At 40.8% G+C, this 26267-nt stretch overlaps 1 protein-coding gene across 1 annotated transcript in view; it reads left to right on the forward strand.

Moving 5' to 3' along the window:
- Window positions 1–966: 966 nt before the first annotated feature.
- Window positions 967–26267, forward strand: part of LOC124612843 (gamma-tubulin complex component 4) — a 159804-nt gene continuing 134503 nt past the window's right edge. The window contains exon 1 of the mRNA XM_047141272.1: window positions 967–1173. Coding sequence (XP_046997228.1) covers window positions 1105–1173 — 69 coding nt within the window. The 5' untranslated portion in view covers window positions 967–1104. The remainder of the gene's footprint in view (window positions 1174–26267) is intronic.

Consider the following 26267-nt stretch of genomic DNA (forward strand, 5'->3'; position numbering starts at 1 on the left):
GTGTGTTTATATTTTGTCGTTTTCAGCGGAGTAAGCTGCAGTTATACACATATTCGAAAGTATTTCTTCATCATTAAGTTGAAGCTTATTTTACTGAATCAGAGAGATTCGGCTGTTTGTATATCTATTTCCTGATCATTAATGTCTGTTGATAATTTGCTGATGCTTGGAACGCAAAAACGTAATAACTCTTGCGCTGAATAACTAGAAAAATAATTAAAAACAAATTTCAACCTTACGTCTACTTTCTCGCCGCTTGAGGCGGTAGTGTTGAACCAATTGGCAGACGTTAACAATTTTCACAGCAGTGAGTCTCGAGACCGTAAATGACAGACTGTGTCTGACAAGCTTAATGCTGCAAACTACGTCTGCGTTAATATGAAATGACGTACGCGAAAATACCCAGAGCTTCAATTGGTGCCAACTTAACTGGACATGAACGCACTTCTGGGAATAACTAACCAGGGAATAAATGGGGTTGTGCAACGTGCTGTCAAAGCTAATCCGTTAACCCCTGGATTTTGCTCGAGATTGTTGAACCGGCCCTATTTGTTTTACAATATGTTTGGTGTGGCTAAACCATTTGAAACTTAAGTTTAAAATCATAGCGGGAAATCTGTAATACAGTTTATATGGTAATTCTCTTACACCAAAGAAAAATAAAATCTCCTTTAAACTGTTCATTTTTCTGTGATGAGGATGTTCCGCTGTTACTTCTATCTGAAATCGGTCCCACACTCTTGAGGAGTGTGTTCACACGAGCGTCTTTTGAGCACTCTACTTAAAGTCACTCTAGTTAAAGTCGTTTTTCAAAACGTTTTCAAAGTGCCCCCCCCCTTACCCACCCGCACACACATACACGCCCAATATTTTTTGCATGTTCTTTTGCCACTGGTTTATTGGCGTCATTAATTTATATCACCGCCCATGACTTAGGCGAAAAGTACCTTCTTTGACATGAGCAAAGAGGTTATTGCTACGCAAGAGTTAGGGAAATTTGAATGTCGTAATTTCACATCGAATTTAGCGATATGGGGTTGGGTGGGCGTCAAATATCCATGCATTCGATTTAAAACGTTTATTGAAGTTTCAAACAGTAACAAAATGTTACACGAGGTGTTAATGGCACTTGCTGGTTATCCAAGCTCGGTGTTTACAGAAGTAGGCGGAAAGGTAAGAATAAAAGAAAAGCCCCGTCTAGTTCATGAAAATGTGTTCCTGACAAGTGTCGAAACACAGGATCCTGCCGTACTGTGCGGTGTCCTTTGTTTATAATAAGTAGCATATTGATTGATACCTGTTCAGCACTGTTTTGTTGACAAACAGTTCTTCCGCAAATTTACCGAAAGAGCTCAGATGTGTTTGACTTCATACGATGTGCGGTGATAGGAACGTTCTCGACACGTCCCACTGTTACATGTTTATACATAGTGAAATATACATACGTGAATGCACCTACAGAAGTCTAGGGCGTTGAACGCTATCTCCTTCCCCCAAACGACCTCATATCTTGGTTGAGGTGACAAGTCTAATCAGTAGCGATACACCGAAGATGTTGAATGACTCTCCTTATGTTCACATTGAAGTACTTTCAAAAACGAACTTGAGTCATAAAAGGGATCGAAAGTACTGAAAACCAAAACACGAATAAAACCAAATCAGCTGAGCATGGGTCAATTTTCATACGGTAAAGAAGCTAAGGTGTGTGGATGTAACTTTTGTTCTTTTATGAATCGTTACTTGCGCGTATCTAGTTTAGTTTTTCTAAAATTTAGTTGCTAAAGTGTGTTGTTCAACGTGCAATTACTCTGATGGGGGGCACACAGTTGTTGATGCCCCAACTTTGAACTATTCCCCACAGCAAGTTTCACAGTTTGGATTGAAAGTCGAAGTTCTGCTGCGAATGACAATTTGGTTTTACGTTTTACACCCTGTGATATAGATGTTACAGGACTGGTACATGGTTTACCTGGCAGTCATAGTTGGATGTTATCAGAAGGTAATTCTGGCCCAATTGCGTTAGGTTGTAATGGGGATATACTGTATTTTTCAATAATAACAAGTGAGGAAGTCAAAGTATTTACAGAACATTACTTCAAAGTGTTAGGAAGTGTATAGCCCAGTGGAAAAATTTAGTTTTTTTGAAAAATTATCTGTGTAGCGCTTTGTATACTGTTTTCACCAGAAACAGATGAGGGGGAAATTAAAAGCGAGCAGAGGTGAAGTGTGAGTAATGTGAGACTGTAGAGTATCTGGTACCAGCAGGAGTAACCTCCACCTAATTGGTAGCAAAAGTTGAAACCAAAATTTAAAACCATATTACCACATATGTTGAACAATCTTCCAGCCTGTTAACGAAGGCCGGCCGAAGTGGCCGTGCGGTTATAGGCGCTGCAGTCTGGAACCGCAAGACCGCTACGGTCGCAGGTTCGAATCCTGCCTCGGGCATGGATGTTTGTGATGTCCTTAGGTTAGTTAGGTTTAACTAGTTCTAAGTTCTAGGGGACTAATGACCTCAGCAGTTGAGTCCCATAGTGCTCAGAGCCATTTGAACCATTTTTTGTTAACGAAGAAACAAGACACCTGGTACACACAAAACAGGAAATGAAACAGTTCAAGTATTATGCAAAAACAAGTTGGAACATTATTAGCTGAGAAACAAGTAAATACAGATAGCTGCACGAGATTTGGTTCCAAGACTATACTTCAATGACTGAACATTTACCTCTCTCGCCACTATCTACTTACTTCCTCACAGTGGGTGTGAACAATGCTCATGTTAAAAAATGAAGAAATACGGGTACACTAAATTTATTCCAGTGGACACTGTTTGCACATTGTCAACTATTGGTTTGGGGAGGGGGGGGGGAATAATTGTGGTCACTGTGGAATCCACAAATTGTCACTAAATATCAATAATTGTTGTTATTATGCTGTCTCTAGTAGGGTTTCAAGAATTTTGTCCTGATGTTATAGGGCTACACTGGAGTGTTTGTCAGTTAATAAAGAAGGTATGTCATTCTGGCAGATGTAAATATATAACAATTAACATACAGAATTGCATGTAACCTCAGATGTTTCAAAAGTTTTTAAGAACATTGCCTACAAAAAGAGTACTGACTCTATTTTATAGCATAAATTGTTAACTGCCTTTCGGTTTTCATTTTTGTGAAGGATTATATACAGATAGTCATGTGTGATCTCTAAAGCAGAATCCTTGCAGAGCTAAACACCAAAGACAATCCTACATGTATATTCTGTGACATTTATCATGGCTTTCTGTTCTGGGCTTCTGTGAAATTCTATGAGGAAAACTTAAGTGTTTTGGCATTAACAGAATCTTGAGATCAGTTACCAACGCAATACTGCACCAGGGTCAACGGAAGCATCCCATACCACCCATCTGCTTTGACCCATGACGTAATGGTGTTGTTGTGCGTGTTGCCTTTATGGCGTGGAGTTTTTGAGTCAGTTGTGTTTGTAGATTTTGTGTTGTTGTATTTGATGGTGCCCTGAGGTGGTGGATGTGGGCATGTATTGCCAAAGGCTTTTTTTGGTAAGTACTTTTTGTTTTGGTTTTATTCTATAATAATTGTGATATTTTGTATGTTATACGTTAATGGTAGGTTGGTTGTGTTTTAATTGGTGTAGTGAATATGGGGTATTTGGGTTTTTGAGTTGGGGTCTTGGTTCCATTGTTCAGAGTTGTAGATGTTGGTTTCCTGATATCGATAGCTGCGGTAGAGCTATGTAGGTCAAGGGAAATCTCTGATTCCACTTTTTGGGCTTGTAGGTATTGAGTTTTGTTATCGGTAGCTGCAGCTGAGCTATGTAGGTCAAGGGAATGTGCGATTTCTGTGGTTTTGTTGGTGTAGCACAATACTATAAATTAATTTTTATTGTGTTATTTCTTGTGGAATGGTGCGGTGTTTTTTTTAGTGTTCTATATTTAGCTTGTATCTGCCCTAAACCCCCATTTTTCTGAGGTTGTCCTGTTAGGTTCACAGTGAACACTTAGTGCATAGTGGAGCAATCACTCTGTTGTAGAAATAACTCAAAAGCCAAGATTGCTTAAATACTGTTTACTGTATAATTGGTTTCAACACACTAAAGGTGCCATCATCTTCACAGATCCGATGATGGCACGTTTAGTGTGTTGAAACTGGTTATCCAGTAAACAGTATTTAAGCGATCTTGGCTTTTGAGTTATCCCTGTTAGTTTCATTTTATTTTTGGAGTGAAACGTTATTGTCGTTTTAATTTTTGTTTGTGTGTGTGTGTGTGTGTGTGTGTGTGTGTGTGTGTGTGTGTGTGTGTGTGTGTGTGTGTGTAGTGACATTATTGTCATCATTTTATATATCCATTTGCGCCATATTGATGACGACGTGGATCAAAGCAGATGGGTGGAATTGGATGCTTCTGTAATGAGCCTCAAGAAATGATCAATGGATGATGTCACCACCAACATAGAAACCAAAAAAATGAAATAAAGACATCGACAAACTGATGGGAGGAGTGGAGAGGGAGCGGTGTAGATGTTCTTGTTATTGATCTTGTCAGTCATATTAAAAATTTGGAAGTGTCAGATCACAATATGAAAATTGGTGTTTTCGTTAGAGATGTAAATATAACTATGGGATCCAACTTACAGCCAGTCACCTTCCAACATAATCTAAGCCTTGTGCCTCACTTGAAAGTGTTGGTACTTTATAGAGTCAATAACAAACAAACACACACACACACACACACACACACACACACACACACGCACATATACAGATACCAGCGGATGGATATGTGTGTGTGTGCGAGTGTGTACCTGTCCCTTTTTCCCCCTAAGCTAAGTCTTTCCGCTCTCGGGATTGGAATGACTCCTTACTCTCTCCCTTAAAACCCACATCCTTTCGTCTTTCCCTCTCCTTCCCTCTTTCCTGATGAAGCAACCGTGGGTTGTGAAAGCTTGAATTTTGTGTTTGTGTTTGTTAGTGTCTCTATCAACATACCAACACTTTCGTTTGGTAAGTTACATCATCTTTGTTTTTAGATATATTTTTCCCACGTGGAATGTTTCCCGAGAGCAAAATGTCATATTATTTGAGAGATCTACAGCTGAAGAACAGAAACTGAAATCATTCAGATGCCATCTGTGTAACATCACTGTGATGTCACACTTCACAGTATATACCAATGGCTCATGATGTTCACTAGACTCAGCATTTTTCTTGCGTGGGTAGAGTCTGACCTTTCATCAGACATAGTAAAATGAGAGTAGATGGACATAAAATGAGTTAGCTAAATATGGACATTAATGATTATACACTAGATACAACACAGTATGTAACATTCTTTTTAGTGTAGCTGCATAACAAGTTGGAACTGAGTCAATACACAGGCAGACAAATCAAGAAAATTAGTTTGGCTTATTTTACATCTAGAGATATTTATCATTGGCTTCCTCCCATGAACTGTTGACCTTGCCAAAGAGGGATGCCTTGCATGCCTCAACTATAGACATGAATGTATCATTGGTCCAACTACAATGGAGGACAGACTAACTCGTGGTTCCTGGAAAGGTGTGGCAGCCTTTCCAGTACCTGCAGTGGTAACAGTCTGGATAATTGATGGAACATTAGTTAACAAGGTCTTATTGTGCTGGTACTGTGAGTGGCTGAAAGCAAGGGGAACTTAGAAACAGTTTTTGAAGGTGTTGTAAAGCTCTGTTGAATTGTTAAATGATGATAGCATCTTCTTTGGTAAAATATTCCGGAGGTGAAATAGTTTTCCATTTGGATCTTTTGGTGGGGACCACTCAGGAGAATTTCGTCGTCATGAGAAACAAAACTGGTATTCTACCAATCATAGTGTGGAATATTAGGTAACTTAATTGGATAAGTAGATTAGCAAATGTCAAAAAGGAAATGAATAGATGTAACTTATATATAGTGAGAATTAGTAAAGTGTGGCAATAGGAAGAACAGATCTTCTGGTCAGGTCAGTTAAGTGTTATCGGTGCAAAATCAAGTAGAGGTAATGCAGGAGTAGGCCTAATAATAAATAACAAAATAGAAATGTGGATAAGTTATTATGAATAGCATTGTGAATACGTTATCATAGCCAAGATAGACATAAAGGCAAAATGTAGCACAGTATTAGAAGTTTGTATGGCAGCTAGCTGTACAGGCAACAAAGATACTGAAAGAATGTATGCTGTGATAAAAACAAATTATTCAGATAATTAAAGGGGGTCAATTCAAATGAAGTGGTCCAGTGAAAATTAAGTTGGTTGCTTGACCATTTATAAATTTTGTAATTTTTTTTACATGCGATTACCTATAATTGAGGAGTTCAAAACAGTTTTAAAAAATATTTTACCTTTCACCTTTACTGAATGGCGGCCATTTTCATTTGTAAGTATGCGACGATGTTTCAGTTTAGAGATGTTAGCAAAAATATGAATATCTCTGCACTGGGTTAAGTTACAACATTGCAATTGACATGATTATTTTTAGAAAAGTGTCCTCTACAACATTATCTATTACACAAAATACCCTAAATTCAAAAATAACCAGTCAAAATGACCTCCAAAGTTTGGTATCCAAATTTTCAGTAATCCATTTTTTAGGCCCAAAAATAACAAACAAGGAGTGATTTATGAGAGTTTATTTTTTTCCTATAGTTAAATATACACTACTAGCATCATATAGAGCAGGAAAACTTAAAAATGTTTTCTTAATTTTTTATGAATTTTTGAAATTTGAAAATTTTCATTTTTTGTAAAGTTTGGGGTTAGTTATCTTAGGTGGGACTGAATATAAAAACATGATTTTCACACAGTTTGTACACTTATATGATAGCAACGTACTGTAAAAATGTCAACACTGATATCTGACTGTGAACAAAGATATGAATTTTTGAAAATGAGGAGATAATTCACATTACCCTACAACTGATCTTATGTCTGTTGCCTATTCATGTGTGATATTGGCAGGATATAATCAACTATGATTGAAGTAAGATACTGAATTATATACAAAAAGTGGATACATAACTGAAATTAACATCCTTCGAGATGCGACTGTTCCTAAACCTGGTGGTGAATGTTAAGAACACTTATTTCTTCAGACACTTTCTGTGATATAGAATAAGACCTCCCAGTTGCTGTGGCAAATTCAAGCACTGAAAGTTTCCTTAAAACATTTTTCATTGGTATCCAAACTATGTCACTTGTAGATTTCTTGAATGATGTTCTTGGGCCAACAGGGTGGTAAAAAATGCGCAAAAACATCATTGTTTTCCAAACTTATTCTTTCAACCTCTGCAAGCCATCACTGTTCATCATACACACATGCTACTATGTCATTCAACATTAAAGACAGAGATGTAATTTTACTGACACAATGATCCTCTTAAATTTCAGTTTCTGATGTTACATAGCATCAAACTAAGTTTTCTGCTATGCCAAGGAATTTGTGGAAATGCCTTGTTCCTTTTATTGCTATACAGTTTTCAAATCTTGTTTGAAGTGTTGTTTCAGAAAATAGGTAATGCCTTTAATATTATCCTTACAAAAGACATACGTGTCCTGTACCGCGAGAATTTAGTCTATGGTTGGTCTTTGTAGGCTGGCTTTACTTACTTCACATTTTGTTGTACCTCCTACTCCATCACATGCATCTTTACCATGGCAAGATGCAAAAGAGTGTCATTCAGCCTCCAACCCAAACTCTACTTTGTGGTTGCACAGATTTGAAAAATTCTTTTTTTCTTATACTGACTACCACTTACATCTGAAAAGTATATCAGCTTCTCAACATTAGGAAAATTTTCTTTTATTTAATTTATTACATACTTTTGAAACACATGTACAGCCAAAGTGTTGTGCTCCAAATAGTCGCTTAGAATGCAAATTGAAGAACTGCAAACTTCATCTTTCTCATTTTTAAACTAGAAAATAAATGGATGCGCTGTTGCCTGGTCGTTGACCCAGTGGTACCCTTGTATTGCATCCTGAATCACAAATGTAAAATTTTCTGCAAAATCAGCTAGGACTCTGCATTCAGTTTCATGAAGTTGTGCTTCTTTGTCCTTCAAAAACTTACTTTGGATTTTAGAAACATAGTGGTGACTTGAGTTTAAGTTATCAATTAAAGATTCCAAGTACTCTTCCTGAGATTTAACCACTGTTATCATTTCTGCACTGTCAGTTGTGACCCACTGTTTGAAGTTAATACTGTCTGGCATTTCCTCATCATATTTGTGAAACAATTCAATAGCAGTTTCCTTACCAAGGCATTTATTACACAAACTCATCATGCAGTCATAACTGTTAGTGTCACAGACCATTAAATCTGTAACTCTTTGTAGTTAAGATCACTGAGTTTTGCACCTGCAATCATCAGTTTGACATTTTGATGATATAAACAAACACATACAGAGTGTGTCCCTGAGGATCCAACCAAAATACACTACTTAGGGCTGAGGTCACAAAATTTTGACCTTCAATTTTGCATTCAGGATGAGAACTTTTGAAAGCTACATAAAGTGCATTTAAATTTGACAGCACTAGACGTTTCTGCTTTGTTACTTTAACTCCATTTATAAGAACTCTTTTACTATTTCTACTGTTTCTCCACTTACACCTACTCCTTTCTTCTTTCCTAAAACTTGAAGAATAGCCCCTGCAGGTTCGGGGGTAAGAATAGGCCCGAGGTATTCCTGCTTGTCGTAAGAGGCGACTAAAAGGAATTGCGAACGTTTCGGCCCATATGTGATGGTCCCCACTTGGGTTTGCCCACCATATTTCAAAATTATTCCGAAGAGCGAGCCAATTGGAGAAGGGCGCCTTACTTGCTGCATTGTGTCCATCGCGCATCGAGACCTTTAGCCAGCTTATTCATCATTGCATTGCAGTCCCGCTCGCTCTCCATCTCTTGGGCGAGGATACATTCCTGGGTGTGATTTCCGCCATGCACTCTGCAGTGGTACTTTCTGTGCTGACGGCGACCTTGGACGACTTGCCACTTAATATACAGCATGGTAGCCAGTCCATTGTGGTGGGGCCGCCATGTACCCTATTGGTTGTAGCCCCCTGACAACACAGGGATCGCCTTACTGATGCCTGCACTGTTAACTCCCCTCATATGCCAAGGAGTAGATGCCTATCTCCCTGGGGCATCCGGACTCCGGGAAATGGCCGTTCTGCCAGGTGGCCCTTGCTGTGGCTGGGTGGCACCCATGGGGAGGGCCCTTGGTCGGAGTAGGTGGCATCAGGGTGGATGACACGCAATGAAGTGTGGCACATCTGTTCTTGCTGGTGGCCAACCGCCAGCAGTCGGTAAGTGTTCGAGGGCTCACTTTAATGCAAATATGTATGACCCCAAATCGTTCCCCTCCGTGGCCACACCATGGGAAGAATGAAAGGCTATGAATGACAGAAAGACGTATTCGCCCCGGTATCTAGTCTGTACGAGAGCTGATGGGGAATCCTTTGTGTCCATGAAGCCTCAGTTCTTTGTAGAGCATTTATAAGACAAGTTTGGGGAGGTGGAGGGCTTGTCAAAAATGCGGTCTGGGTCAATCTTGATAAAAACAGCATCCTCTGCTCAGTCACGGGCATTACTTGCTTGTAAGAAGTGGGGCGATGTTTCTGTTACTATCACAGCTCATAAAAGCTTAAATATGGTCCAGGGCATTATCTTCCACAAGGATCTCCTTTTACAGGGGTCTTCAGGGTCTGCTTCAGATTTTCACACAAAATTTTCTGTCGCTTTGTTCCTTCCACGTGCAAGTTGAAGCTTCTCATAGTTCCTCCAGAGTTCAGCAGAATGGGGTACCGCAAGGGTCTGTCTTAAGTGTCTGCCTCGTTTTAATTGCAATTAATGGGCTCGCTGCAGTGGTGGGCATGTTTATCTCAGCTTCCTTGTATGCTGACAATTTCTGCCTATACTTTAGCTCCACTGGTATTGCAGCTGTTGAATGGCAGCTGCAGGGCACTATCGACAAGGTGCAGTCTTGGGCTGTAGCGCATGGCTTCCAGTTTTTGGCTGCCAAGACCTGCGTTATGCATTTCTGCTGGCAACGCACTGTTCGCCCTGAGCCACGGCTTTATCTTGACAGCGAACCTCTTGCTGTGGTGGAGACGCATCGGTTTTTGGGATTGGTTTTTGATACCCGGTTGACTTGACTGCCTCATGTTCGGCATCTTAAACAGACATGCTGATGGCACCTTAATGCTCTTCGTTGCTTGAGTCACACCAGCTGGGGTGCAGGCGTTATTTCAATCCCTTCTAGATTATGGGAGCCTGGCTTATGGTTCGGCATCCCCTTCTGCATTGCGATTGCCATACCCCATCCTTCACAGGAGGATCTGACTCGCCACTGGAGTTTTCTGGACAAGCCCTGCTAACAGCATGCTTGTGGAGGCATGTGTCCCTCCATTGCAGTTCTGACGCCAACGATTACTGGCTGCTTATGCTACACACATTTGTAGCTTTCCCGGGCATCCCAATTATCGTCTCCTGTTCTCTCAGTGGATCGTCCATCTTCCGGAACAGCGGCCCTGGTCAGAGTGTACAATCGCGGTTTACCTCCGAGCTCTTCTCTCTGGACTTGAGGTTTTCGCTCTTCCACCTCTTTTCCAGGCCCCTCTGCGTATACCCCTGTGGTGTGTGCCCCGGCCATGCTTTCGGCTCGATTTGGCACAGGGCCTGAAGCACTCGGTCCCCCCTGAGGCCCTCCGCCGCCGCTTTCTTTCAATCCTTGCTGCATTTCAAGGCTCTGACGTTGTCTATACTGATGGTTTGATGGTTGCTGGTCGTGTAGCCTATGCTCTTACTCTAGGGGATCATTATGAACAACTCTCATTGCCGGCTGGCTGCAGTTTTTTCACTGCCGAGCTGGTCGCCATCTCTTGCGCCCCAGAGTATATCTGCTCCTGCTCAGGTGAGTCCTTCATTATCTGTAGTGACTCTCTGAGCAGTTTACGAGCTATCGACCAGTGTTTCCCTCGCTCTCGTCTGGTGATGGCTATCCAGGATTCCCTCCATAGTGTTGTCTGTTGTGGCCACTCTTTGGTCTTTGTGTGGACCCCAGGTCATGTCGGCATCCTGGGAAATGAATTTGTTGACACGCTGGCCAAACAGGCTGTCGGTGCGCCAGCTTTGGAGATTGGCCTTTTGGAGAGTGACCTCAGGTCAGTTTTGCGGCAGAAGGTACTTCGCAGCTGGGGTGAAGAATGGTGCACCCTTCCTTTGCCCAACAAACTTCGGGCCATTAAGGAGGCTACAGGTGTGTGGCGCTCCTCCTTGCGGGTCTCTCACAAGGACTCTGTTGTCCTCTGCCGGCTGCGCATTGGCCACACCTAGATAACACAGCTATTTATTGCGCTGCGAGGACCCACCTTTATGTCGCTGCGGGTCAGCTTTGATGGTGGTCCACATCTTGTTGGACTACCCGCTTTTAACTCTGCTCAGGCAGACGATTGTGTTGCATGATACACTTCCTGCACTTTCATCAGATGATGTTGTGATGGCAGATTTAGTTTTGAGTTTTATTCGTGCAGGACGTTTTTATCGCTTAATCTAAGTGTTTGTCCTTTTTTTGTGTTGAGTCTGGCCTTTGGCCTATGATTTTAGACTGGGGTTTTTAGTGCGTTTCTTGGTGGTTGGCTTTTCTTTTTTTGTTTCTATGGTCGGCAAACCACTGTTACATATGGTGCGATTTTAATTCCTTTTTTCTGGTCTCTGTCTGTCTTTCTTGTCCTGTGTCGTCTCTTGTCATCTCCATTGTCTGTTCTTATTCTTAGTGGGTGTTTAAAGTTCATGGAAAAAGGGACCAATGGCCCTAGTAGTTTGGTCCCTTCAATGCCACAAACCAACCAACCTGGAAGAATGCCTTGCTCTTTCACTAATTTTTGGGTTGTTGTTGTTGTTGTTGTTGTTGTTGTGGTCTTCAGTCCTGAGACTGGTTTGATGCAGCTCTCCATGTTACTCTATCCTGTGCAAGCTTCTTCATCTCCCAGTACCTACTGCAACCTACATCCTTCTGAATCTGCTTAGTGTATTCATCTCTTGGTCTCCCTCTACGATTTTTACCCTCCACACTGCCCTCCAATGCTACATTTGTGATCCCTTGATGCCTCAAAACATGTCCTACCAATCGATCCCTTCTTCTAGTCAAGTTGTGCCACAAACTCCTCTTCTCCCCAATCCTATTCAATACCTCCTCATTAGTTACGTGATCTACCCACCTTATCTTCAGCATTCTTCTGTAGCACCACATTTCGAAAGCTTCTATTCTCTTCTTGTCCAAACTGGTTATCGTCCATGTTTCACTTCCATACATGGCTACACTCCATACAAATACTTTCAGAAACGACTTCCTGACACTTAAATCTATACTCGATGTTAACAAATTTCTCTTCTTCAGAAACGATTTCCTTGCCATTGCCAGTCTAAATTTTATATCCTCTCTACTTCGACCATCATCAGTTATTTTACTCCCTAAATAGCAAAACTCCTTTACTACTTTAAGTGTCTCATTTCCTAATCTAATCCCCTCAGCATCACCCGATTTAATTTGACTACATTCCATTATCCTTGTTTTGCTTTTGTTGATGTTCATCTTATATCCTCCTTTCAAGACACTGTCCATTCCGTTCAACTGGTCTTCCAAGTCCTTTGCTGTCTCTGACAGAATTACAATGTCATCGGCGAACCTCAAAGTTTTTACTTCTTCTCCATGAATTTTAATACCTACTCTGAATTTTTCTTTTGTTTCCTTTACTGCTTGCTCAATATACAGATTGAATAACATCGGGGAGAGGCTACAACCCTGTCTCACTCCTTTCCCAACCACTGCTTCCCTTTCATGCCCCTCGACTCTTATAACTGCCATCTGGTTTCTGTACAAATTGTAAATAGCCTTTCACTCCCTGTATTTTACCCCTGCCACCTTCAGAATTTGAAAGAGAGTATTCCAGTTAACGTTGTCAAAAGCTTTCTCTAAGTCTACAAATGCTAGAAACGTAGGTTTGCCTTTTCTTAATCTTTCTTCTCAGATAAGTCGTAAGGTTAATATTGCCTCACATGTTCCAACATTTCTACGGAATCCAAACTGATCTTCCCCGAGGTCCGCTTCTACCAGTTTTTCCATTAATCTGTAAAGAATTCGCATTATTATTTTGCAGCAGTGGCTTATTAAACTGATAGTTCGGTAATTTTCACATCTGTCAACACCTGCTTTCTTTGGGATTGGAATTATTATATTCTTCTTGAAGTCTGAGGGTATTTCGCCTGTCTCATACATCTTGCTCACCAGATGGTAGAGTTTTGTCATGACTGGCTCTCCCAAGGCCATCAGTAGTTCTAATGTAATGTTGTCTACTCCCGGGGCCTTGTTTCGACTCAGGTCTTTCAGTGCTCTGTCAAACTCTTCACGCAGTATTGTATCTCCCATTTCATCTTCATCTACATCCTCTTCCATTTCCATAATATTGTCCTCAAGTACATCGCCCTTGTATAAACCCTCTATATACTCCTTCCACCTTTCTGCCTTCCCTTCTTTGCTTAGAACTGGGTTGCCATCTGAGCTCTTGATATTCATACAAGTGGCTCTCTTCTCTCCAAAGGTCTCTTTAATTTTCCTGTAGGCAGTATCTATCATACCCCTAGTGAGATAGGCCTCTACATCCTTACATTTGTCCTCTAGCCATCCCTGCTTAGCCATTTTGCACTTCCTGTCGATCTCATTTTTGAGACATTTGTATTCCTTTTTGCCTGCTTCATTTACTGCATTTTTATATTTTCTCCTTTCACCAATTAAATCAATATTTCTTCTGTTACCCAAGGATTTCTACTAGCCCTCGTCTTTTTTCCTACTTGATCCTCTGCTGCCTTCACTACTTCATCCCTCAGAGCTACCCATTCTTCTTCTACTGTATTTCTTTCCCCCATTCCTGTCAATTGTTCCCTTATGCTCTCCCTGAAACTCTCTACAACCTCTGGTTCTTTCAGTTTATCCAGGTCCCATCTCCTTAAATTCCCACCTTTTTGCAGTTTCTTCAGTTGCAATCTGCAGTTCATAACCAATAGATTGTGGTCAGAATCCACATCTGCCCCTGGAAATGTCTTACAATTTAAAACCTGGTTCCTAAATCTCTGTCTTACCATTATATAATCTATCTGATACCTTTTACTATCTCCAGGATTCTTCCAGGTATACAACCTTCTTTTATGATTCTTGAACCAAGTGTTAGCTATGATTAAGTTATGCTCTGTGCAAAATTCTACAAGGCGGCTTCCTCTTTCATTTCTTCCCCCCAATCCGTATTCACCCACTATGTTTCCTTCTCTCCCTTTTCCTACTGACGAATTCCAGTCACCCATGACTATTAAATTTTCGTCTCCCTTCACTACCTGAATAATTTCTTTTATCTCGTCATACATTTCATCAGAGCTAGTTGGCATATAAACTTGTACTACTTTAGTAGGCATGGGCTTTGTGTCTATCTTGGCCACAATAATGCATTCACTATGCTGTTTGTAGTAACTAACCCGCACTCCTATTTTTTTATTCATTATTAAACCTACTCCTGCGTTACCCCTATTTGATTTTGTATTTATAACCCTGTAATCACCTGACCAAAAGTCTTGTTCGTCTTGCCACCGAACTTCACTAATTCCCACTATATCTAACTTTAACCTATCCATTTCCCTTTTTAAATTTTCTAACCTACCTGCCCGATTAAGGGATCTGACATTCCACGCTCCGATCCGTAGAATGCCAGTTTTCTTTCTCCTGATAACCACGTCCTCTTGAGTAGTCCCCGCCCGGAGATCCGAATGGGGGACTATTTTACCTCCGGAATATTTTACCCAAGAGGACGCCATCATCATTTAATCATACAGTAAAGCTGCATGCCCTCGGGAAAAATTACGGCTGTAGTTTCCCCTTGCTTTCAGCCGTTCGCAGTACCAGCACAGCAAGGCCGTTTTGGTTAATGTTACAAGGCCAGATCAGTCAATCATCCAGACTGTTGCCCCTGCAACTACTGAAAAGGCTGCTGCCCCTCTTCAGGAATCACATGTTTGTCTGGCCTCTCAACAGATACCCCTCCGTTGTGGTTGCACCTACGGTACGGCCATCTGTATCGCTGAGGCACGCAAGCCTCCCCACCAACGGCAAGGTCCATGGTTCATGGGGGGTTAGTTTAACCAAATGATGAGAAATCAAACTATTTTTTCTCTGGACCTTGAATCAGGGAGCAAACTTAAAATTTTAACTTTTTCCTTTTTAGATGTTACTGAACATTTGATTTTTAATTTCTCTATTAAGCTCAAATATTCAGTGTCAGATGATACTGGTTTTATCTGTATTATTAAAGCATGATTCCAAGTCTTTTCTAATTTTTTCTGAAATTTGTTGTACCTTACTTTCAATGCTGCTTTTCTTTTTCTGCTAATTAATTTTATTATTTGCGAAGCATGAGATAATACATATAACTTAGAACAAGCAAAATCCAATATGCTAACAGCTTCCTCATTAGGAATATAAATGTTATTAACAAGGTTACATGATTCCGTTTCTGGAGTCACAACAAATATTTTTGAGTAGCGATTTGGGCACAGGGAATTTCCAGGAATCACATTACGTTTCACTTGGGAAGCTATTTCACTCTCACACAGAAAGGACAAATGTTCAAGTTTTATTTCCCTCAAACCTTTAGTAATAGGCTTTTCATGAACTTTAAGTGGATCACAGCTCTTTCTTCCAAAAATGTGGTTGTACTTCAGAATATATTTCTTCTCATGATACTCACACACCGACATTACAGAAGAACCGAAATTTAAACAAAGTTTGTCTAACTTCATCAAAGTCATTGACATGTTTCAAGTTCTTTTGAAACTGAACCGTAAACTGTTTTATGACACACTTCACTTGCTATCTGTCCAACAGAGCACTGTTCATCCATGTTATTGCATTCCAGTTACTCTCAAAACTAATTACAAATTACACACAGAACAAAGCACATAACACATTCTACACTCTCGATGAAGTATGTACATCCACTCTAACAGAGGTTTCATAACAGACTGACTACAACAGTGCCACATCCAGCAATAATGTACTTCTTTATTGACAATAAACCTAAACGTAAATGGGCATTTTTACAAAAGTGAAAGCTCCTATTGTTTAATATTGCATAATTAAAAAAAAAACTAAATGAATAGTGATAGTGTTAACGAAATATATGTCACAATTAATTTTTATTACAGTGAAACAATGGGCAACAGCAATAAGATCAGTTGTAGAGTAATGTGAATTATCTCCACATTTTCAAAAATTCGTATCTTTGTTCACAGTCAGATATCAATGTTGAAATTTTTACAGTATGTTGCTATCATATAGGTGTACAAACAGTGCAAAAATCATATTTTTATATTCAGCCCCACCTGAGATAACTAACCCCAAACTGTACAAAAAATGAAAATTTTCAAATTTCAAAAATTCATAAAAAATTAAGGAAACATTTGTAAGTGTTATTGCTCTATATGAGGCTAGTAGTGTATGATATTTAATTATAGGAAAAAAATACTCTCATAAATCACTCCTTGTTTGTTATTTTTGGGCCTAAAAAGTGGATTTTTGAAAATTTGGATACCAAACTTTGGAGGTCATTTTGACTGGTTATTTTTGAATTTAGGGTATTTTGTGTAATAGACAGTCATGTCAGTTGCAAATGTTGTAACTTAACCCAGTGCAGAGATATTCAAATTTTTGCTAATGTCTGCAGACCGAAAAATTGTTGCGTGCCTATGAATAAAATTGGTTGCCATCCAGTAAAGGTGCAAGATAAATTGTTTTAGAAAACTGTTTTAAACTTCTCAAATATAGGGCAGTTACATATAAAAAATTAAAATATTTAAAAATGGTCAGGCAACCATCACTGGACCACTTCATGTGGATTGACCCCAAACAAAAATATAGTTGTGATGGGCAACTATAATCAGATAATAGCAAAAGGCAGAACAGGAAAAATAGTGGGACACACATCTACTTCGGGAAAGGAATGAGTGTTGTAGCCGCCTGCTGCTAGAATTTTGTATGGAGCATAATTTAATCATTGATAACACTTGGTTTAAGAATCATGAAAGAAGATTGCAAGCATAGGAGAGATCTGGGGACACTGGAATGTTACAGTTTGATTATGTTATGGTGAAACAGATATTTCAAAACTAGATTTGAAACTATAAGACATCAGTATGGAGAGCTGCATCAAACCAGTCTCAGGACTGAAGACCACAACAACAATAAGACATCACAGGGGTAGATGTGGTCTCTGGCCGTAATTCATTGGTTGTTGTTGGTGTTGTTGTTGTTGCGGCCTTGCGTTCAAAGACTGGTTTGATGCAGCTACTGTATTATGTGCAAGCCCCTTCATCTCCAAATAGCTACTGCAAGCTACATCTATTTAACCTGCTTACTGCATTTGTCTTCATCTCCCTCTGCAATTTTTGTACCGTGAACTTCCCTCCAATAATAAATTGATCATCACATTTAAAGAGGAATATTTGATATTAGTCCGTCAACTTTGAGCAATGACATAGGAAACATGCGGCAAACTGTGTAAATGATACAGACGTAGTATCAGTGGTTGTTTTTTCAAATGGGCTAAGCTGCAGATCAGTCTGTCACCACAGCCAGTTCTAACAAATGTACGGCTAAGATACCCAAAATGAATAAGATTATCAGTTTTTTTTTGTTTTCATTTCGCATTTGATGGCTTTGCCAGCTCACAACCAACCTGTCAGCTTCCAACCTAACCTCTACATTGGGGTGAGTTTTTATTTATTTATTTTTCTTCACTTTCATTGGCTTTCCAAACCAATGATAAAATTGTGAATATATGCACCAAAAGGTGATTTGCCAGTATCCATTAACATCACATCACTGGTCAAAGCTGACTACTTGTATCTAATATTTCTCTTGACCCGGGGATTGTTTGACATCTCAGAAAGTGTTTTCCCAACCAATACCTTCTTTTACTCAAGTTGTCACAATATTTTTTTCTTCCCAGTAGACTTTTCAGTAACTCCTCATTAGTGACATGCCCTACCCATCTAATCTTGAATGTTCTTCTGAAACACAACATTTCAAAATCTTCTATTCTCTTCTTGTCAGAACTGTTTATCACCCACGTTTCACTGTCATACAAGGCTATATTCCAGACAGATACCTTCAGAAAATATTGCCTAACCCTTCAATGTGTATTCAATGCTAAAAAATTTATCTACTTCAGAAATGCTTCTCTTACTATTGCCCGTTTATATTTTACAACCTCTTTGCTTCACAAATAGCAAAATTCATCTATTAGTTTTAGTGTCTCATTTTATAATCTTTGTTCTCTCATCATTACCTGATTTGATTACATCCCATTATCCTTCGTTGATGTTCATCTTACATCCTCCTTTCAAGACACTGTCCATTCCATTTAGCTACTCCACCAAGGCCTTTGCTGTCTGTGACAGATTTACAATGTCATAGGCAAACTTCAAGGTTTTTATTTATTCTTCCTGAATTTTAATTCCTTCTCCAAATTTTTCTTTCCTTCCCATTTCTGACTGCACAGCAACATATTGAATGACATGAGGGATAGGCTACAACCATATGTCATTCCCTTCTCAACCACTGTTTTCTTTCATGCCCCTGTTATCTGGTTTCTGTACAAGTTGTGAATACCCTTTCTCGCCCTGTCTTTTACCCCTTCTACCTTCTGAATTTGAAAGAGTTGATTCCAGTCTATGTTGTCTAAAGCTTTCTCTAAGTCAACAGAAGTTATAAACGTAGGTTTGCCTTTCCCTAACCTGTCTTCTAAGAGAAGTCACAGGGTCAGTATTACCTTGTGTGTTCCTTCATTTGTCCAGAATCCAAATTGGTTTTCTCCAAGGCTAGCTCCTCCTAGTTTGCCATTTGTCTGTAAATAATTCATGTGAGTGTTTTTCAACCATGATTTGTTCAGTTATATTTACACCTTTCAGCAACTGCTTTCTTCAGAATTGGAATTGTTACATCCTTCTAGAAGTGTGATGGTATTTCCTCTGTCTTGTACATCTTGGACACCAGGTGGAATAGTTTTGTCATGGTTGGCTCTCCCAAAGATGGTAGTTCTGGCAGAATGACTTAAGTCTTTCAGCATTCTGTCAGTGTCTTCTCACTGTGTCTTATCTCCCACCACATCTATGTCCTCTTCCCTTTCTATAATATAACCTTCAAGTTCATTTCCCTGGCGCAGCCCCTCTATATACTCCCCTCTGAACTTTCCTTCCTTTGCTTAGTACTGGTTTTCTGTTTGAGCTCTCAATTTTCATGCAGCTGCTTCCCTTTTCTTCAAAGGCTTCTTTAATTTTTCTGTAGGCATTATCAAACCTTCCCCTAGTTGTATATGCCTCTACAGTTCTGCATTTGTCCTTTAGCCATTTCTGGTTAGCTATTTCACACTTTTCATCAGTCTCATTTTTTAGATGTTTGTAAATCCCTTTTGCCTACTGCATTTTTATATTTTCTCTTTGAGCAGTTAAATTTGGTATCTTAAGGAAAAGATAGATTGCTACTTACTGTAATGATGACATGGTAAGTTGCAGAAAGGCACAATGTAAAGATACTTACATCACACTTTACCTTTCGACCAAGGCCTTTGTCAGAAAATGAAACAAACACACACACACACACACACACACACACACACACACACCAAAAAAACATACAGGATGAGTCAGGAGGAAATAAAAATATGCGCTTTTCTTAACTGTCTCCGGGTAAACCAGTGAAAACAGCTAGGAACAAGAAAGGTGCAGGTGACGGTAAATTAAGATAATGTTATGTTATGGTTTGTTTAATTGTGTATGTTTCCTCACAGAAGATGTTCAGTCAACCGTCAACTTCAATGCATGTTGCTGCTCCTGTAGACAGTTGTTGCCATCGATTGGAGCTCAGTTTTGCATTCCTTTACGTGGGCACAAGCATGTAAAATACAAGCAAGAAATTCCTCTCTTGTGTCCACTGTGCGCTTGTAGACGTCGCTCTTCATCCAACCACACAAACAGTAATCCAATGGGGTAAGATCAGGTGACTTCGGTGGCCAAACAATGACTCCAAGACGACCGACCCAACGACCAGGATATGTTGTGTTGAGATACCGTGTTACTGCCCGTACGGAATGTGTTGGAGCTCTGTCATGCTGAAAGTACATACGAGCTCATGTTGCCAAAGGAATATCTTCCTCATATTCTGGTAACACATTTTGAAGAAACTCAAGGTACCATGTCCCAGTAAGATGGTTATCTAAAACAACTGGACCAATGAGTTGGTCGTCAATAATCCTGCACCACCTGTTGACTGAGAAAGGTCGTTGAAAATTTGTTTTCACAGCAGCGTGCACATTTTCATTTGCCCATACATGAGGGTTGCGCGTATGTTGATTCTGTTGCGGGTAGATGTTGACTCATCAATGAACAAAATATGTGGAATTAATCGATGATTGGCACTGATCCATTGACAGAATTCTTGCCGTGTGGCAGCATCTCCTCCATGCGGATGTTGTACGCTCTGCCGATGAAAGTGGTACAGACCGTGCTCGTGTACTGTGCATATCGCTAGTCTTTCTGGAATATCAAGTTTGGTACCAATTCTTCTAGAGCTAGTAGTAGGGTTGTGTCCCATTACTTGAAGAATGTCCTAGACTTCATTAAGAGTTTGTTGTATGGGACGTTCAGAGACAACATTTATGCTGGGAAGCATACCACACTCAAGCAATCCATGAAACACACTACTAAACACCCTGCTGTCCGGCACTCTGCGATTCAGATAGCGTTGTTGCTATTCTCTCACAGCAGATCTGGAATTCCTATTGGACAGACCATAGACAAACACTATATCAGCATACTGTGCATGTGTGAAGATCCATGGCATTTTCACTACACAAAACTGTATTCATTGTTCTCATAACAACACTGTAGTACCATGCATTAGGACAGGCACTATCGGACTGTGACTTGAGGTAAACAACTGCAACATGCGCAAGTGAACTGTGTACTGACAGGGTTAGCAAGGATGACGCTACACGTTTCTCGTTCCTAGTTGTTTTCATTGGTTTACCCCGAAATGGGTAAGAAAAGGGCATATGTTTAGTAGGAGCTTTTTTTTTTGTTCAGAATCACCAGTAGTATCACCCAAATCACCAGTAGTATCATCCATCAAACCATATACGTTTCCTCCTGACTCACTCTGTATATTCATTCACACAAGCAAGCATACCTCATGCACACATGGCTGCCATTTCTGGCTTTGTGGACCGGAAAGTGACTGTCACGTAGAACGGAAACTGCAGTCTGGATGGGGGCGGGGGTGGGGGAGAGGAAGGGATAGCAGGGTATGGATGGGGAGAGAGAAGAGCACTGTATGGTGTCTGGCAGTTTTGTGGAAGGTGGGGGGGGGGGGGGTACAGGGAGTCAAAAAATAAAGGCGGGGGTAAGGGGAAAGATGGGCGGCTGTGTTGGCAGAGGCAGCACACAAAGGGGGTGTGAAATAGAATAGGAGGGTGGTGATAGGACAGAGAGGGTGGAAGTTATTGGGTTGAGGTAGTGGGGAAGTAAGTTACTGCAGATTGAGGCTAGGGTAATTTTGGAAGTGGAGAATGTGTTGTAAGGATTACTCCCGTCTCCACAGTTCAGAAAATCTGGTGATGAAGGGGAGGATCCAGATGGCTTGGGTAGTGAATAAGGTTGCCACAAGTTCTGGAAATCAGAAAAATATAAAGGAATTTCAAACATGTCAGGAAAATATCAGGGAAATTAAAAAAAAATACTGGAAAAATCTTGTTTTTGTTTTAGTAGATGAAATGGTGTGTTTACTGAGATTTCGTGCATCATTGCTGGCTATGCACAGCTGAGTACATGTGCCACTTCCTACACCCTCATTCTTACTACTTCTCTCATTCCTACCACTCCTCTCAGTTTACAGCTAGTGCTTCCACCAGTTCTTGCCACTAGCCTAGCAGCTGCCGACAACAGACAGGTAGGTGTGAGCAATCATTTGTTTGGATCTGATTGTCAGAGATTATTGACGCAGCGGCTGTAGATGGTGGTCATGTGTGCATGAGTTGTCTGAGTGAATGTGTGTGTGTGTGTGTGTGTGTGTGTGTGTGTGTGTGTGTGTGTGTGTGTGTGTGTGCGTGCGCGCGCGTGCGCTCTCATTTTCTGACAAAAGCTATGACCAAAAGTTTAGTTGTGAGAATGTCGTCACTGTCTTTGCTACATGCCTGTATCTGGCTCAGTGAACATCTTTATGGTGAGTTGATACCTGTCTTCGTTAGTATAGATTGTCAGAGTATTTGCTGCATCTGTTGTGTGGATTGATCATTGCGGCCTCATTTCATCAAGATGGCATCTCTGACATGTGAATAGCTGGCCATGAGTGGACGGTGGGCCAAAACTGCGGGGCATTTCTGAAGGCGCCTCTAACGGATCATGCATGCTGATCTGAAGCCCATTAGTTCCCCCTAATGTGCAGGCTCTGCCCATCAGATCAAGTCTCACCAATCTGCCTGCAGGCCAGGTATGTTTGTGTGTGGCATAATGTGGCAGATTTTCGTGGTTTATCCAAGGACCCAGGGCTATTCTGCTCCTCAGCAGGTCAGAACCATTTACAATTGTTTTTAGGAGTTGCGACTGTCTCACTGCAAGTCAATTGTACAGTGCAGTGTTTTAAGCACATTTCATTTATTCTAGTACGTTTTGGCACTTCGAAAATAATATATATATTAGAAAGTGTGGACGATAAGAAGAAGAAAATTGTGACCATCATTGACACTTTGTACGCTATGTACTCACATATTTCTCAAAAGAAAATTCACGCTACATCTGTAAAATAATGAATGTAACACAGTGGGTAATAACTGACAATAACGAACATAATAGAACTAACATTTTATTGGTAGTCATGTATATTGTTGGTTTACACAACTCTTTCTTGCCTTATACATTTCTTTCAAGAGGCCTACTTTTTTCTGAGGCTATTTCTGAAATCAGTGAAGGTATTTTAAATCTGTCTTGCAACTAAAAGGAAATGCGTATTTTTGTTACCAAATGTGTTTGTTTTATTGAAATAAAATAACAACAATGGTCTTAATGAAATACACATAACATTTGGTTTGCTTTCTCCATCTAAAAACAGTTCATTAAAAATATGTTGATGTTGTTACTTATGATTTTTTTGCTGACATGGGGGAGAAATACAAAAGCTCCTACATTTTTTTTGTCAGCTTATGTCTTTACTTATCCTTGACAACTTAAAATTTATTAGGGAAAAATGCTAAAACTTGTCTGGAAATGAGGGAAATATAAGGGAATTTCACTTGAGGAACCCCGGTGAAGCACCCATTGAAGTTGAGCATATTATGTTCAGCTGTATGATGTGCAACAGGGTAGTCTGCTCTTGGCTGCAGTTTGGTGGTGGCTGTTCATCCTAGTGGACAGCTGGTTGGCAGTCATGCCAGTATAAAAGCTGTGCAATGATTGCAATTGAGCTGTTATTGACATGGCTGCTTCCACAAATGGCCTGGCCTCTGGTGGGGTAGGATAAACCTGTGATAGGACTAAAATAGGGAGAGCTGGGTGGGTAGATTGGGGAGGTTTTGCACTTGGGTCTTCCACAGGGATGTGATCCTTGTGGCAAGGTGTTGGGATTGGGAGTGGCGTAGGGATGGACTAAGATGTGGAAATTGGGTGGGCGACCACTTTAGTAGGGGTGTGAAGGATCTTGGGTAGAATGTCACTCATTTCAGGGCATAATGATAGGTAATCAAAATCCTGATGAAGGATGTGGCTCAGGTGTACCACTCCAGGCTGGTATTGGGTGATGAAGGGGGCACTCTTTTGTGGCTGGTTCTTGGGGGTGGTGGGAGGATTGGAGGGTATGAGAGGAAATGGTGTGGGAAATATGTTTGAGGAGTAGCTGCTGTGTGAGATATTTTTTGTCTGTGAAGGTTCTGGTATTGCCTTCATTTATTCACATGATTTCATTGAAAAGTACACACAAAAGTTATACAGTAACATTCTTATTATACAGTGAATGAATTTGTGTAACATCATCTGTGTAGTATGGACACTGAAGTAAATATTATGTTCTGCTCATACTGTCATTGATTTCTGGGGCCAAGTCAAAGAATATCACCATCACCTTTTACAAACTCCAGATGACTGTAGTCTTTGACTATTTATTTTATGATGGGCTATTATTTACCATCTGCCATGCATCTAGTGGTGGTTTGCAGAGTATATATGTAGATGCAGATGTAGATATTGAGTATGGGAGTTCATGTCACTGCAGATATGCTGTCCCTGGGTGGCTAGACCAAGGGAGGGAGTTCATGGTGTGGAAGGGTGGAAGGGATAACAGATGTCGAAATGCAAGTACTATTGGTGGTTGGTGGGTTTAATGTGGACAGAGGTATGGATGAAACCATCAGAGAGGAGCTGGTCAACATCGAGGAAGGTTGATGAGGATCAGGTGAAGCGGATGAGAGAGAAGGCATTGCAGTTGTGAAAGAATGAAGATATGATGCCTTGACCTGGATTGCAGATCATGAAGATATCAATGAACCCGAACCAGACAAGTGGTTGGGAGTTAGGTTAAAGTTAGTAAGGTGTATGAGGAAAGAGGTAATGAGCTTAGAGTCTGAAGGACGTTTGGAAAGGTAGTGTTCAGGAGCTGTAAGACTGTGTACATAAGGGATGTTGGTGTGTAGGCAGATGACATCAACAGAAAAAGTAATGATCCAGGAGGTAAAGGAGTGGAGATTGTGGCGAGTTGGTGAAGGCCTAGGTTAGATTCTCAGCGTTGGTGGCTTTGAAGTGGGAAGCTAGATTATGGGCAGTTGGTTGGAAGTGTTGGTCAGTGAGAGCCGAAATTTTTCAGTGGGGGCCCTGTAACAGACTACAATGGAGTGTACAGAATTGTTGGGTTTTGGGGAGCATGTAAAAGGTGTGTTTGTGTGTGTGTGTGTGTGTGTGTGTGTGTGTGTGTGTGTGTGTGTGTGTGTGAGGTGTTGTAGGTGAAGGGCACAAGGCTTTAAGCAGGAATTGGAGGTTATGTTGGCTTCTGAGATTGGGTCACTCTGGCAGAGACCTTTCTCCAGGTAGTCACGGTGATTCGCAACAACAGTTTTGGAACCTTTGTTTGTGGGTGGGATGCTTAGGTCATTGTTTTGATGTTATGTATGACTGTCCTTTCTGCTGCTGAAAGGTTGTTCTGAGGAAGGGACCTGGGGAAGGATGGTGAGGCCAAGTTGGAGTAAGGAATTTCTTAGATGGTGACCAGGGATTGGTTACGTATGAGGGAGTGAGAATCATGGTTGGATGGTGGTATGAATTGGAAGAGGCAGAGTTCATTGTTGGGATTAGATTGACTTTAGTTCAAGGATTGGTGGCAAAGAAATGTTTCCATTGCAGGGACCAGGAGAAGAAGTGTAGGTCTTCACAAGTCAAAGATGGTTGCATTTGGGTGTAGGGCTTAAGTTGGGGCCTTGGGATAGTACTGACTGAAACAGAAGTGTCAGACCTGTTCAACCTTTGATCCTACACCCAGTGTACCCGGTTCTGGCCCATCCCATTTGGATCCCTGTTCCATGCTTATTCAATGGAATTGTAATGGATACTACTGTCACCTTCTGGAGTTGGAATCTCTTATTTCCTTTTACTTCGGAGCTTGTGTCATTATCTAGGAATCTCATTTTACTGAAACTTACTCACCATACTGTCGAAACTGGGTAGGCCCTTTGAAGGCTTCCAGTGGCATCTGTATGTTGCTCCATAGGGACATTTTAGTGCATTGATCCCCCTTCATACCTCATTGGAAGTGGTTGCTGCCTGGGTCCACTGCTGTCATGATCCTGACAGACCACATACACCAACTGCAATCACCTACCCCATTCTCCTTGACCCCCTCAAATGCTTTTTATGCCCAGTCGTTGATTGACTCTTGGGGCTTGGAAGTGCAATCCCCCCCCCCCCCCCTCCTCCCCCCTTCCCATCCCCATCTAATAAACTTTGTGCAGGGTTGGGAGGCCCACCCTCTGTTTAATAAACTTTGTGCAATCAAGGGGACTTACACCACGTGGCATTCTTCCCCCAGCCTCTCCCTGTAGGAATCTACCATCCTCTGCCATCTTTGTATCGGTCATACCAGGTTGACCCAAGAGTTTTTTACTCCAT

Source organism: Schistocerca americana, chromosome 4, assembly GCF_021461395.2.
Source record: "Schistocerca americana isolate TAMUIC-IGC-003095 chromosome 4, iqSchAmer2.1, whole genome shotgun sequence".
NCBI lineage: Eukaryota > Metazoa > Arthropoda > Insecta > Orthoptera > Acrididae > Schistocerca > Schistocerca americana.